Source organism: Molothrus ater, chromosome 21, assembly GCF_012460135.2.
Source record: "Molothrus ater isolate BHLD 08-10-18 breed brown headed cowbird chromosome 21, BPBGC_Mater_1.1, whole genome shotgun sequence".
Classification (NCBI taxonomy): domain Eukaryota; kingdom Metazoa; phylum Chordata; class Aves; order Passeriformes; family Icteridae; genus Molothrus; species Molothrus ater.
The window spans coordinates 5,325,465-5,341,359 of NC_050498.2; the positions used below are offsets into that span (position 1 = coordinate 5,325,465).

The window sequence follows — 15,895 nt, forward strand, 5'->3', positions numbered from 1 at the left end:
ATCCCCGTAATTCCATAGGCCCCCCGTCCTTACACAGAGCCCCGTCCTTACACAGATACCCCGGCATTCCATAGATCCCGGTAATTCCATAGACCCCCGTCATCCTTACACAGAGCCCTGTCCTTACACAGAGCCCCGTCATCCTTACACAGACCCCTATCATTCCGTAAACCCTTGCCCTTACACAGACCCCTCGTCCCTACACAGACCCCCGTTATCCTTACACAGAGCCCTGTACTTCCACAGAGCCCCATCATCCTTATACAGACGCCCATCCTTCCACAGACCCCTCTGTCATCCTTACACAGACCCCATATCCTTACATGGAGCCCCAGTCCTTCCACAGCCCCTTTGATCCCTCCACAGCTCTCCCGCACTGCACAGAGCCCCCCATCCTTCCACAGAGCATCCCCTCACTGCTCAGAGCACCCCATCTTTGCATAGTGCCCCCATCCTTGCAGAGACCCCCATCCTTACACAGCCCTCCTTGTCCTTTCAGAGGCCCCCATCCTTCCACAGAGCTCTGCTTCCCTGTGTCCCATCCCATCTCCCATCCTGCACCCCATCCCATACCCCACCCTGTATTTCATCCCATATTCCGCCCTGTATCCCATCTCATATCCCACTCTGAATCACATCCCATCCCATATTCCACCCTGAACTCCATCCCACCCTTCACCTCCTCATCATGGTGCCCCCAGTGATCCCCCAGTACCAGCCCAGTGCCCCCAGCCCTGCCAGTTCCCAGCTGATTCCCAGCACTGCCTGGGAGCACCTGAACCCCCCCACCCTGGCAGGTGTGGGGGCTTTGGGATGGCTGGGGGGTTGTGGTGATTTAGGAGGTGTTGGGTCCCCAACAGGGACACTCCCCAGTGCTGCAGCTCAGGGAATGAGTCTGTGTTAATGAGTCCATAATTAATTTTCATTTCCTTCAGTGATGCTGAGCACTCACCCTCCTCGGCAGACAGGAAATGGTGAAACCAGAGAAGGGGGAAAGATCCCAAACCTCCTCTAAACCACCTCAAAACTGCCCAGTGTGGTCATGACCAGGGTTTATCTTCCCAAAACACTCTGAATTTACCCTGGCTGCTCTGCCAGGGACACCAAACACACCTGGTCCCACCCCAGCTCAGTTTCCCCGGCACTGCCTGGGCTCTGCATCCCCTGTGGCCACAGCTCCCTCCTGAATCTGGCTGCAGCTTCCCAAGCAGAGCCCAACAAAAGCACCTGACCATCATTCCATGGGGGACTTGGCCTCAGAGCAGGATTTGGGGAGGGAGCTTCTGCAGAGACAGGGATGGGAAGCCAGAGATGGGGTCTAAGGCGACCTTTCCTGGGGCAGCCAAGGCTGGAGAGGCCTGTCCTGGTGGGGATGTCTCCACAATGGATGGCAACAGGGTGAAGCTGTTTCCTGAGGGAGGACAGACCCAGGAATCAAAATGCTGCCAGCAACACCAGCCCTTCATCCCTCCATCCCTCACCCTCCTCCCCGTCCCTGTGCACAGGCTGAGGTCCCAGCAACACCAGCCCTTCATCCCTGCATCCCTCACCTTCCTCCCCGTCCCTGTGCACAGGCTGAGGTGGCAGCAAACCATGGGGACAGGTCCAGCTGGGGGTTCACAGATGCAAACAGGGTTGCAGGGCATGAGCATCCTCTTTCCACAAGGGTTAAACATCAGTTTGGGGTGGTTTGCTACATCTGCTGAGCAAAATCTGCATCCTGCATCCATTATCCATGTCAGGACTACAGAAACAAGGGGCCATGTGTTGGAGCTGTGTCTCTATTAAACTCTCTTAAAAAAATTTGGGAGGTGCAGCCCCTGGAGCACTGCCAGGGCCACTGCTGCCTCCCCCTGCTCCCACCTTTGTCCCTGCCATGTCCCCCCAGGGCTGACAGCAGATGTCACCTCCTAGGAGGAGCCTCTTGCATGGTCAGGACTATTCTTGGTTTAATGCTGGAGGGGGAAATCAGGCCATGACAGAAGATCCAGCATGGCTAGGGTGAGCCCATGCCCTTTGCAGCACCATTATCTTCCCCACACCCCGCAGTGCTGAATAATGCATCAGGCCCTGGGAAACAAAGAAATGAGGGATGAAAAAGCAGCACAGGGAGACCCTGGCATGGCAAGGACAGGAGCCCCATGGGGGTTTCTTGGTTTTGGCCAGGAGCCAGGGCTTTGTAGCAGGGTTTGACCAGTAGCCCAGGAGAACAGCAGTGGGAGATGGAGAATAACCCAGCTCAAGGTGCAGGATCCCAGGCACGGGCAGCAAACTCAGCCAGAACCACACCTGGAAGGGGATGGAGACAGGCAATAGCCAGCCAGGAGGGAAAAATTCAAGAAAAGCAGAGAGAAAAAGCTGCCAGGCAGGCGGGCAGGGTGAAGCCATGAGAGCAGCGAGGAGTGATCTGGTGGAGAACAAAAGGGGAGAGATGGAAGGAGCAGAAGGGTCCGTAATTGCAGGGAAACAGGCAGAGCCAGCCACGGCTGGGGGGAGAGGAGGGAAATCATCACTTGAAAGAAACCGAGGATTTAGGAAAGAGGAGAAAGAAAAGGCGATAAATAATTAAAGGAGATCAAACGAGGCAGGCAGCAGAACAGGCCTAATTGCGAGGATTTGCGCTGAGGATCGACATCTCCAGCAGCTCCTCCCGACGCAGAAGAAAGGGCGGCCGCGAGTGGCGGTGCCGGGCGGGAGGGAGCGCGGCACAGGCGGCAGCCCCTGATCAAAGCCTGCGCTGCCTTTCATGGTGCTCAACAACCTCGACGAGCCGGGGGGGGGGGAGAGAGAAAATACCAGAAAATACCAGAAAATACCAGAAAACACCAGAAAATGGGGGGGGGGGGGGCGGGGAAGTAAAGGTATGAAGGTGAAGGGGCTGGGGCACTGCGATCCTGTGAGAGCTCAGGACAGGACGGGGACAGGGCATGGGGACAGCCCCGCACGTGCCCAGGGTGACCTTGGCCCCACGGCTGGAGGCTCCCATAGATTTGGGCCTGACCGTGTGGCCACATGGCCCAGCTCAGTGCTGGGGTGGGTTTGCTGGGTTTCCTGCTTCCTCAGGGTTCCCTAACCTTCCTAGCCCTCAGCAGGGGTTTTTCTTCCCTGTGGATTTATCGGGTCACTCTTTGAAGCCCTGGGAAATGTTCCGTGCTGCAGCAAGATGCCCACCTCCTGTGCCCACCTCCCTCAGCTCATCCAGGAACTCCTGCCTGCTGCTCTCCTTGGCACCTCCTTACCCAGAGTAACAAGTCCAGGAGGAAAGAACACAATCCAGAGCTGCCATTCCAGCCTGGAAGTACCCCTGAGCAGTCATTCATCACCAGAGCCATCCTCTGCTTTTGCAAACCCTCCCAGAGCATCACCCAGCATGGGAGAAGCAGAGACCTGCCACTGTCCCAGAGTCCCCAGCTGCATCCTGCCCTGTACCCGGTGCCCACACTCTCATCTGTGACCCCAGCCAATCTGTCCCAGTGTCCCCACAGAGTCCCTGCAGGCAGCAGGTGCCAGGGATGGGCGGGGTGGTGGCAGAGCTCAGCCTGAGCGTGCTAACCTCTCCTAACAGGCAATCAAATCCCTGCCCCGGCAGGACTCCGTGCATATTAATTGCACTGTGTTATCCAGCCATCTGTTCCCACAGCCAGGAAAAGAGCAGTCCCTTTGGTCTCCTTTATTAACAGGTTTCCCTGTAAATGCAAACAAACCCTCCTGCCTCGGCACAGCTCTCCAGCTCTGCTTTGAGGCACCCAGGAGGGAAGTGGGAGCTCTGGGGCATTGCAGTAAATCAAGAGCAGGGAATGCAAAGGTGGTGATTTCACACTGCCTGTGGCCAGGAGAGAGAGCCAGGGGAGGGGCAGAGCTCTGTGCAAAGCCAAATCCGCAGCTCAGATGGTTTGTGATGCTCCTGCTCACGTTAAAACCCTTTGCCCTTGCCCTGTGAGGAGAGGGGGAAGCTGAGCTGGCTGTGGGGGACATCTGCCTGTGCCCCCAGCTACACCCAGCCAACCTTGGCGTGTATTTCCACCTCTCCTTTCCCCATTCTTGGGCAGAGGATGAGCTGCCTGCTCTGGACTGCCAGCCCCAGTAATGTGAGGCTGAGCACAGAGTAGCCCAGATTGGTGGTGCACAAGCTGAGCTGCCCAGGGGAGGGAAAGGGCAGCAACAGTCCTGGCAGCTTCTGTGGGGAGAAAGCACTGGAGACTGTGGATTTTGGAGGTGGGCTCCTGAGAGAGGGCAAGAGTTACCCAGCACCTTTCTGAAGTACCTCCAGCCCCTCCAGTCCTGCTCTTTTGCTGGAGCTGGGAAGGCAGCCAGCTTTGGCAAGGCAGAGGCTGCACTAAACTGTTGTTCTTTCTTCTGCTTCTCCTAAGTATCACCAAAATGCCATGGATTGTCCTCAGGCTCAGCCACGCCTGCTGCAGCTGTACCAGCCTTAACCCAAGGAAAGTGGCACCCAGAGCCCCCCAGGGTGAGCTGGGGTTTGGGTGGGAGGTCTGTACCCCCACACCAAAGCACCAGCCCTTGCACAGAGCCAGGAAGGGAAAACAGATTTCCCAGGAATAACAGACACAGGTCTGCCAGCCTGCTCCTGTGGTCATCCCACCTGAAGCCCTCCAGGACAGTGATGATCAGGATGAGGCCTGAGTTACATCACTCAGCATTTTTGCTTTTCTCCTTGTTCTATCCTTTCCTGCATTTAACACGCTGCTGCAGCAGCACAGGAGCAGCAGGTGGGCTCGAGTGACCTGACATATGGCCATCTGGAGAATCTTTATTTATTACTCTCCACACACATCTCCTCTGTATCTTGACATCTGTGCTCGGGTGCAGGGCTGGGCTGCCCAAGGAGGTGGCAGCTCCATGTGCAGAAATGATGCTGCAGGGGAAGAGGTGCTTAGAGACCATCAAGGCAAAAGTCTGCTCAGTAAAAAGGATGAAACTCCAAGAGATGTGCACAGGGCAGGTTTTTCACCTCCTCCAGACCTGGTCACTCATCTCCACAGGAGGTTAACACAAAGGCTGGCAGCACTGGAATGAGTGCTGTGACTCAGCAGGGCAGCCCTGCTGCACAACTTGGAGGAGAGGGGATGAAGGTCTTGTGTGTCAGAGCCACAGCACCAGGAAACAACTTCCAGGACAGAGGGTTTGCTTATCTGGGTACACCCAGCTGATTCCTACCCCTCCCAGGGAGGGATATGGCCCAGATCCCTTCCTCCTCCAGGGAATCTGCTCAGAGAGAAGGGGTGGGATGACCCACACCTCTACAAACCATCCCCAGTCCCCAGAGGGATTGTTACCCACCACAGCACTGCTCAGCTACAGGGACAGCACAGGGAGCACTGACACACGTCCATCCATCTCTCACCTTTAGCCAGTGCCCTTCTGGCCTCTGACTTCATTGCAGAAAGCCACAAAAGGTTGTCTCCTCTCCTTTCCCAAAAGGGAGCAGATTTCCAGCACAGGGAATAGCTTCAACTCCAAAAATGCAGCATGGGATTAGGGAGAAGAAACAACCCCTAAATCCAAACAGTGCAGGGACTTTGTTAACATTCAGGAGATTTGAAGGAGACCTTGGAGAACCTAAAAGTCAGCAGGTGCTGAGACATAATCCTCTTCCACCTCAGCTCCACTGGCCCAAGCTGTCCCTGAGTCCCCACTGGTACAGGCAAAGCTTTCTGCTTGTCCATGCAATTCCCCCAGACTTTGCTGGGTTTGGACTGCTGACACAAGGAAAGATTGAATAACCTAAGCCACACGATGAACCTCAAGTTCTGAAATGTCTCCAGTGCTCAAAAATCTGCTCTATCTGCTGTATTAAAAATAGCAGGACTGGAACAAAGGTGTGTTCCTGTCCTGCAGGTTGCAAGGCAAGGCTTTCCCTGCAGCCTGTGGAGCACTGCCCCTGGACCACCTGGGCACCCAGACTGGACACACACCTCTGCAGGTGCACACACACTGGTTTTAACACTCTGGGCTGCCTATTTCAGGTTTGAAATTGCTGACAAGTTAGAACAGTCTGCCACATGCTTTCCATTTATTGTTTGGAACAGTCTCTGCCACATTTACCAAGTCTGGCCTGTCACTCCTCCTCAGTGTCCTCCAGTTCCACATCCTCCCCTGCCCCCTCCAACACCATCTTTAATTCTATTAATACCACCTAATAATTACTTTGTTCCAAGCCTGCTGAGTAATGACTGCCAACGCTTCTATTTCATTACTATTCCTGTAAAGAAACCAAGTTTTTAACACGCTGGATTTCTGCAGAGGAGTGACAAGGACTGTGCTTGCTGCCCTCCTTGCCCACTTCTTCCACAGGGCAGGACAAGAACCAGGCACTTTATTCTCCATGCATCTTCAACAGTCACAACTGTGTGATCTGGTTCAGAATGATGAACTAATTAAAATCAAAAAAATAAAACATGGTAAAGAGAGCTCAGAAAAAAAAATACATGTGGGAGGAAGATAAAAGGCAGTGACCAAAGAGCATTTATGACTTTTAGGTATCTTGTAAGCAACTACCCCATGTTTTCTGGCTCAAACCAACATTCACCTCAGTTCCTCCAGAGGTGCTGGGCTTTGGCTTTTCCTTCACTCATCAAAATAAAGTCTGTTCAACTTAGAATTCAACCTACACGGATGAGAGCAATTCAAAGCAACAGCGTAAGCAGCGCAGAGCACGGAGGAAGAGTGAATTAATAACTTCCTTCATTAAAGCTTACCTTCAAAGAAGTCAGCAACAGAACTCGTCATCACCATCTTCTTGCAGACATTTATTTTTATATTCACAAGAGGATGAATGTAAGAGAAATTTATGGAGATGCTAAATCAAGGCTTTTGTTCCTAACTAGAAAGAAGTCGCTCTCAGCAGTTTAATTATTGTCTTAGTGCAGGACTGACGTTTCAAACGCTGTGCTCTTTCACTAACTCCTTTAAAATCAAATTACATAAGAGATTAAGGTAACACAAGGTAATAGAAGTAATGCCACCTCCTGAAAAAAACATCTTTTACATAATTTCACTCAGTTATCCCTATAGCCATCCTGATCTGGTCACACCTGGTTCCCAGTGGCTGTGCTGAACAAGGAGCCCAAACCCAGGCAGCAGCAGAGTTGGGAGTAATGAGTTCATCCCCTTTCCAAGGCTATTCCATCCCTGCTGAAACCAATCCCCTCTTAGAGACCTGCAGCCTCCACCTTCCAAAGGACAAGCACACCAGGACACCTCCACATGGTACACTGAAAAAATGAGGCTGTTTTATTGATGATTAGACTGCACTGGCAACAAGCATCAAGCTAATACAGACAGACTTCAACCAAAGCATGAGCTTTGAATCAGAAGTCGATAAGTGACATGATGCCTTAATAAATTAAGGAAGTTAATTCCTCTCCGTAGTCAAGTCTTCACTTGAAGTTCTTTGCAAATTCCTCTCCTTTCTTAATAGAGCCCTTCAGCTCAGACATGGCTGCAGCAACCATCTTCTCTTCAAAGGGGGAGAGCTTGCCAAGGCCTAGGTTCTTCTCAATTCCTTTTTTCTGAGGGAAAGAGGATTTAAGGATTAAGCATTCATTGAATGACCTAAAGAGTAGCTTAACAGTTCTGACTAAGTATTATCCAGCTGAGACAGAGACCCAGCCTGGCACCTGTGTCATCTCTAGTCTGCCAACCTTGTACTTCCTGGAAAGAAGCTTCTTACTATCTGTGGCAACTTCTAGAGCCCTCACAAACGTGTCATTCACTGTTCACATGTGTGAAACCAGAAGCCACAGCAGCTCCTTCAAGAGGAGACTGACACCAACTGACCTTTCCTAACTTCACACCCACCATCTGGCAAGAGGTGTGTATGTCCTTTGCTTGCCATCTCAAACTGCCTCAGAGTGGTACTCACAGGTTTTCAAGATGTCTACATTCCCTCTTAATACTCCTCTGCTTGCATCCCCTCACCAGCAAACACCACCCTTGGCATCCCAGCAGCCATGACAGGGCTGCAGCATCACTGTTTTCCACACCCCAGGTTATGGGTGACAAAAGAACACTGCTTTCAGAGTTCAGCAGAGGTCCTGAAAGCAAGCTATTAATCCTAATCCATGCTGCAGCTCCCCATGTGCCTCAGTTTCTGAGGATTTGCTTGTAGCAGATCAAGCTGAGGAGACAGGATTGCTGACTCTGGTTAATCATATGAAAGCCCAGAGTAAACAGGCCTGACTTGAGGCTAGTGTTGACCTCTTAAGCCAAGTCTGAACCTCTGGTTACTCAGTGACCTGCAGTCTAAGAGCAGATAAAAGCAGCAGCATCCTTGTCAAGCTGAGCTATGTGCCTAAACACCACACCCAAATACTGCAGACTCTTAAAGGCACACTCAGCTGCTAACTCCAGCAATAGCAGGCACTCAGCTAAACTGAACCCCCTGAGTAAAACCCACATGACACAAGCAGTAGCTGCTGCTCATAAGGCTTGTGATGTAAAGTACATACCCCAAGCTGCAGAGGTGTAGAGAAGTAGGGGACCTCTGTCACGTCCGACCGAACAAAGGCACATTCAACAACCCCCTGCTTTCCACTCATGGCCTCCAACAGGGAGAATGCAAATCGAGCACCAGCATAGGCCATGGACAAGGTGGCAGATCCTGCAAGAGTTACACCACTTTCAGAACAGATCACACTGAAATTTGATACTTCCTTTAGCATCAAAGGTTTCCATACCAGTGTGTTGTCAGTAATAATGTGTCACTGACTTCAAGTTCATGGCCAGTTAGATAAAGCAGAAGCTTTTGGCCAGCTACATGTATCTAACTGACAAGATTTATAAAAGAAACAGCTTAATTTGACAGAGAAAATTCTTTTAAAGCCATAGGTGGTGTGGGATCAGTTAATAGTTAGTGTTACACACTGAGCTGTTTCTAGTAGCACAGCCTAGGCAGCAGTGAGACTGACAACCAGCAGTTCATAACCTGTAAATAAGATTAAACTGCAGAAGACTGCAGCCCTACAGACAGACAACAAGACTTACTTGGGAGCTTTACTCAAGAACCCACCTGCTCCTGCTTTAGCTTGGACAACTTCAGTCCCAGCTTCTTGAATTCTTGCTGTAAGCTTCTCCAGCTGATCCTGAGGAAACTCCACTTTTGGTGTGCACTGGATGGGAAAAAAGAAGTTACTACAAATACCAGAAGCCCTCTAGATGCAGTATAAACACACAATATTTTTTGTACCACTGCAGTTGTTATCAATAACTCTCAACTGGGCAAAATGGGTTTCCCCAGCTTGTGTGACACTGACCAACTGCAAAAGTCATCAGAGCTGGGGTTACTGCATGGCCTGGAACAGGAACCCAGCCCTGCCCAGCTTCCTCAGGGACAAACCACAGCTTCACAGCCAAACCAGGGCTTGCCATGGCTCCTCACGACTGTGTAGTCCTGTGCATTACAGACACCCTCCAAGCTTGAGGAATTTCAGAAAGTCATCTTGTAAATATTTGGGTCACGGTGGCATTATGGAAGTCAAGCCTTATGGAAGATCCAGTTTCCCAGCAGTATTTAGGAATTCACTGAACCTTCAGTTACAGCTACACCAGCAGCTTAAGCACAGTTGTGTCTGTCCCAATGGACTGTTTAACTAAAGCACCTCTCAGCATTCAGCTGCTCCAAAGCCCTTGCTCTTATTCCCAAGAAAATTCTTCTCTAAAGGATACTTTATTCCCCATTTAGAGCACAGCTTTTCTCCAGATTGCTCCTTGGCCACATCCCAGCATCTCCCCATGAGACTGCACCTGCTTCAGAACTGCATTTCAGCCTGGCTGAAGGGCCAGACTACCAGGCATGGCTGGAACAGGCCTCCCTGCACAGCCTGACCTGTGCCTTTCAATGCTGGAGCTTCAAGTGGGGTTTCCACTCCATCACAGCAAAATCAATTCAATTTTTCTCCTGAAGCCAGGTATTCCTGTCATGAGATACCTGTCACAAACAGTGCCAGGACACCTAAACACCCACACTACCCCTCAGTTCTTATCCCAAACTCCTTTCCTTAGAGGAAAGCTGGAACTGTTTACACTGCCCAGGTGGGTTCAGATTTAGGCTGCTGCCTTCCACCTCATCCTGCACTCCATCCCAGAAGGAAAGCAGCCATGAGAGCAGGAAGAGACAGAGCAGGATAGCATGCTCTATCCTGGCACATTTCCTGCCATCACAAAGGCACTTTATATCAACCCTAACATGCTGCTGAGTGTGCTGCCACACACAGCTGTCACCCTGACTCACCTGAGAGATCAGAGGGATGATGGTCTTCCCAGCATGGCCACCAATAACTGGCACAGTTACTCGAGCTGGATCCAAGCCCTGAAGGAAACACAAAACTTTCCAGCTTCTGAAGCACACGGGCAAGAAAAACAAGTGACTTCACTCCCTGCCCTGGATATCAGGACACACAGGGCAGGAGTTCCAGAGGCAGCTGCACTGCAGGGACAAAGCCACATCTACAGAGCAGAACTCTGGGTTACTCTGATCACTTCATACAGTTACAGGATATTATTACTGCAGGGCTGGATAAAGAGCAGCACAACATAAACACCAGCAGGGCTATTAAGAGCAGTAACCTGTTACAGCTCCTGATACTTTGCAGAGTATCCTGTGACACACAGCACAGAGTTTGACTTGCAAACACACACCACAACTCAACCCTCTCCTCTGGCTGCATGGCAGGGCTGGGAATGCCAAGGGAATTAAGGCCAATATGTAGCTCACTTGCAGGGCTCAGCTATGAAAAGGAAAGGTCAAAGTCTCTTGAACCACATTTTGCAAGAAACCTTATCTTCAGGCTCCTCTAAATAAGGGAGACAGGGAATCATTGCCTTTGCCTCTAGCTGCACAGAAATCTGAGCTCCTTTGGCTCTCTGCAGTGATTTTGGAAGAACTTCATAGATCTGATGATCAAAGCAGGCAGTATCCCTCCCCCTGTACGTTAACCATGACCTGCCTTTAGTTCAGCCACAAAAGTGTTCGCTCTGACGATGTCCAGTGTTGTAACACCAAAGATTTTGTTGGGATTATACACACCGTGCTTCTTGAAGACCTCTGAAGTTATTGGGATGGTTGAATTTACCTACAAGCAAGAAGAGGCAAGCACTGATTAAAAGCAGTTTAATAAAGAAGCCAATGCATGAACTTAACAGGCAAATTAACAATCTGAACTATACTTTCAATTTGGAATCAACTGTAGCCAATTATTTTAATGCCTAAATTGAAGAGCAATTTACAGTCAGGCTGGAATAAAAATCATTAATTTTAAATAACCATTAAGACAATAAATTTGTTCATTCCCATTACAAAGGCTCCTCCCTTAGTGAGCTAAGGCTTTTATCCCAGCTAATACACCAGCTTGCATTATAACCAGTCACACAGACTTGGAGATATTAAGCACTTTTACATCCAAGTTTTCTCTGAATTAAAAATAGCCAAGAAAAATGGGTTAGTAGAACCAGGCTTTTCTGCAAATACACTGCAGATTTTAAAGACACTGGTCAAAATTAGTAGGAATTAGGATTACTCTAGTATTTGGTATACTCTAGTATCTGGAATTTGGTGAGGTTTTTCCTCTACATTCCAAGGTCTCCAGAAAACACTTACTGGGTTAGAAATAATACAGATCATGGCTTCTGGACAGTGCTTTGCACAGGCAGTTGTCAAAGAGGCAACAATGCTGGCATTGGTGTTGAACAGGTCATCACGGGTCATACCTAAAACACAGCCAGGGCAGGATTCCAAGTTACCCACAGTTACCATCACAGGCAGGAAATGCAATCAAAATCCAAAATCAAAATTCTGCTCTGCACAGACACACATCTGGTTTCACAGATCAAGAACAAATTCTCCAGCTGCAGTAAGGAATTGGCTCCACAGGTAACTCCTCTCACTAATAGAGAGATCAGCCCTTCCCAGGAGGAACCAGCCCAACAGAACCCACTTCACTGAGACTGCCTGAGTGCACTGTGACCACACAACCCACACCAGAGGTGCTCAGAGCAGCACAACTGCTCCCAAGATGAATTCTCTTCCCCCTTTTAAGTCACTTCCACAACTACAGTTTAAATGACAACTGCTGTGTGCAAATATTGCTGGCTGTGTAAGTGCCACCCCCCACTGCTGTTGCAGCAACCACTTTAACTATGAAAAATGAATATTTAGGAAGAGCTAGGCATTAAAGTCTAGAATTTCGTTATGTTCCTAACAGAATAATGGAAAATAGAAATGGAGGAGGTCAGAAACATTCCAGAAAGGTTTAACAGCATTTATTCAGAGATGCCCCAAGAAGTTGCTGTAAAATTGACACAAACTAAAATGGATTATTTCTCTTCTGCTGAGAAATTAAACAAAGAACCAGTTTTTATTCCTTGAGCATTGCTCTGGGACAAGGAACACTAAGGGAGATTTAGGATCACTTGCATCAAAAGCCTTTGCAGCTCAGGCCCAAGTAGGAACTCCAGAAATCCATTTAGCCCATTTCAGAAGGGACAGTGTAAGAGAGGCTGAATGAGCTGTCTGATAGCACCAGGAGCTCTGGGGCAGAAGCATGAACAGACCTCTGACACCCCAACAGACACAGCTCTGAGCAGCAGAACTGCAGAGATCCACTGCAAAGCAGCCCTGGGGCTTTCCAACAAACAGAACCTACCTGGTTTTCTTGGGACTCCTGCTGGAATAACAACAACATCACAGCCCTTCAGACATTCTGGCAACTGCTCAGGTCCCATGTAGCCTGAAATGGAAGACATTCAGGTATTATGTTTCTGATAGTTATTAAACAGTTGACACTTTGAAGTATAAAATCATGCCCAGAGGCAACCAAGTTTTTTTTTTTTAATTTAACCTTCAATTTAGACTTGATGCTGAAAAGCAAAGCAACACAATTATGGATGGATCCCATTTGATGTCTTATTTTTATCCTTGTTTCAAAACTTCCAGAATGAGAGTGGTGAGAATCTCACATTCACCTGTTTCCAAACTCTCAGTTCCTCCAGCTATGTGTATTTACTCTCCAAAAGCCTTGGCACTAGAGTCAGTGCCCCCAAAGAACTGCAGACTGGCACATTCATGTAAAATGTCACCTTTTGGTGATCTTCAGATAAAAGAAAGATGAGCAGATTAAGTTTTGATTTCATTAGAATCTAAGAGAAAAGAAGCACATGGAATTCACCCAGGGAGTGTTAAACCTATTTCTGGTCAAACTTTTAAATTCAACGCTCTGAGATAATTTCACTGAATGTTTCCTGCCAGATGTCACAAATTTCCCTTCAATCACAGCCCATATTTATCTCTATACACGTCAATCTAATCAGCTAAACCTTAATTAATCATTCACTGCTTGAGGAAAAAGCTACTTAAATTGATACTGGGCTTCAGGATCAGTGGGTGAAGACTTCCCCTCAGGGGCAATGGGCACTCAGGGTCAGAGCCACCCCTGTGGGAGGATCCCTTTGGCAGCGAGGCCATTCCCAGGGTACCTTTGACGCTGGCTTTGGTCTCGATGTGGCTGAGGTCGGCGGCCACGCCCGGCGTGTGAGCGATGTCGTAGAGGCTGAGCTTGCTCACCAGGGGGCTGTTCTTCAGCAGCAGCGACAGCGGCTGCCCGATGCCCCCCGAGGCCCCCAGCACGGCCACCTTGGCATGGTTCTGTGCAAAACAGACAGCAAACACGTTGGAGAGCTGTTCTGGCACTCACCTCCCCCAGCAGTGACCTTGGGGATTTCACCACTCTTTCTTTACTTTTAGTACTTTTAGTTCTGCTTCTCGTTTTTTGGTTTTTTTTTTTTTTTTTTTTTTTTACCAAGCACTGTGCAAACTTGATGGTTTAAGCCTACAGGAAATGACCCTCACAGCAGCCTCCTCGAGGTTTATTGGTAGGACAGGTTGGAGGAAATGGTTACCTGTGATCTGAAGCTCAAAAGGGAAGCTAGGCTAGGTTAAAGGAACTCAAGGGATCACCCTTCCCCCAAAAGAAATGCCTGCCTGAGACTAATACCTGATACCCTGTGGGCCCAGGCCTGATTTAGGGCAAATCTGGTTTGTAGTTTTTCTAGTTTACATTGCCAGTATAAAAAAAATATGCTTTCCATTTGGCAAATCAGTACATTTAATGGACTACAAGAAATGTAATAACCACTGCATATATGTGAAGAACATGTTTAGACCTGATATAAATCCAAAATAGCACCTGCAGATTGAGGACAGAGAGCTTTAAGTGGCTACAATTTCCAGCTTTGATCACGCGGATGAGAATCAAGTAAAATCAACTCAGCTTGGTTGCCCTGTGGACCAATTTTATCCTCACTCAGGTACCGACTGGCAGAGTGTAATTTCTGTCAAAAATGCCTGTTTGCAAAGTGCTGCTCCACAAGAGGAAAGCTCCTTCCAGGGCCAGAACAACCTTAAAGTGCAACACTGCCAAAGTGATGGAAAACTCCTGTGGAGAGGTAACGAGCAATTAATGCTGACAAAGCCAGACTTTATCACAATGTTTCCAGATAAAAGCCATAATAGCTCTACTTCTCGTCATGAACAGCTTAATTACTGTGCTATGCAGGAAAAAATCTACCCAGGAACTGGACCAGATTAACCTCAACCCAGTTTTCTTGCTATTGCAACAAAGATAATTTTGCATGAAACTCTTTAAGAGGAAGCAAAGTCTGGCTTGAGTCACTGCTGAGCCCCATTTGTGACGGAGCTGACACCGTGGGGTCAAAATCTCACTGCTAATCAATACAGTTTCCATAGACAAGGCTGTCCTATACAACACTTATTTACAGCTGCAATAATCACTCTTTTACATCCCACCAGACCTATTAACACTGGACAGAGGTCGGTTTCTATCTGTGCAGCCACAGCAGAGTAGTCTGGAGCCAGCACAGTGGATTTTAGCACATGAAGGATTATTGCTAAACCAACCACCAGCTTTAGTTCTTAACACCTCCGGAACGCAGGGGCATTTTTGCACTGGAGTGAGGAAGCAGCAAACCCATCACCCTCCGCACACCATCAGAGAGAGGGAGCTCATTCGGGATCATCACACTCACAGCCCGGCTGGGCTGACACCCGCAGGGCCACGGTGCTGTCACCGGGCACACCCAGCACCGAGACCGCCCGAGCCCTCTGCCCTGCGTGCCTGAGGCACCGGCACAGCTCCCAGCCCCTCTCCGAGGTGTTCTAGGCTACACCCGAGCCCTGCAGCCCCGCTCTGCGGAGCTCCTGGGCTCCACACACCCCTCATTGAGGCCACGGGCTCCTTCCCGGCCCCGCAGCCCCGCTCCGAGGAGGGGTCTGAGCTCTACCCCGAGCTCCGAGGAGGGGTCCAGGCTCCACCCGAGCTCCGCAGCCCTCACCGAGCAGACCCAGGGCTCTACAGCCGAGGAGCACCGGTGCTGCCTCCCGACCCCGCAGCCCCTATCGAAGGCCTGCGTTCCACCCGAGCCCCGCAGGAGGAACTACGTCTAACTCCGGCCCTGCAGGCCCAGAACGGAGAACAACCAGCCTGCATCCCCGCTCCGCACCCCTTCAACCGGCAGCGCCCGTGCTCCACAGCCTCCTCACCGAGCAGCACCGGGGCTCCTCCCCGGCTTCCCCCCGCGCTCCGCGGCAGCCCCAGAGCGGAGGAGGAAGCGCGGCGGGGGGCGGTGTGTGTGCGGGGGCCGTACCTGCGCGGAGGTGGCGATGCCGCGGCGCAGGGCGGTGGCGGTGCTGAGGCGGGACAGCATGGCGGGCACGGCGGGCACAGCGAGCGGCGGCGGCTCCGGTGACTCCAACGACCTCCAGGGCCCGCGCTGCGCCTGCGCGGCCCCGCCCGCCGCTCTCGCGAGACTGCCCCCTGCCGCGGGGAGGGGGGGGAGAAAGTCTCGCGAGATCCCGCCTGAG

At 50.3% G+C, this 15,895-nt stretch overlaps 1 protein-coding gene across 1 annotated transcript; it reads right to left on the reverse strand.

The window, feature by feature from the left end:
• Positions 1–7,231: 7,231 nt before the first annotated feature.
• MDH2 (malate dehydrogenase 2) lies at positions 7,232–15,810 on the reverse strand. Its single transcript, XM_036395040.2, has 9 exons — positions 15,679–15,810; positions 13,492–13,660; positions 12,663–12,746; positions 11,618–11,727; positions 10,968–11,093; positions 10,253–10,330; positions 9,032–9,131; positions 8,472–8,623; positions 7,232–7,532 (listed from the first exon to the last, which is right to left on the reverse strand). The coding sequence occupies exons 1-9, from the start codon at positions 15,736–15,738 to the stop codon at positions 7,401–7,403; spliced, it is 1,011 nt and encodes a 336-aa protein (XP_036250933.1). The 5' UTR covers positions 15,739–15,810; the 3' UTR covers positions 7,232–7,400.
• Positions 15,811–15,895: the final 85 nt, after the last annotated feature.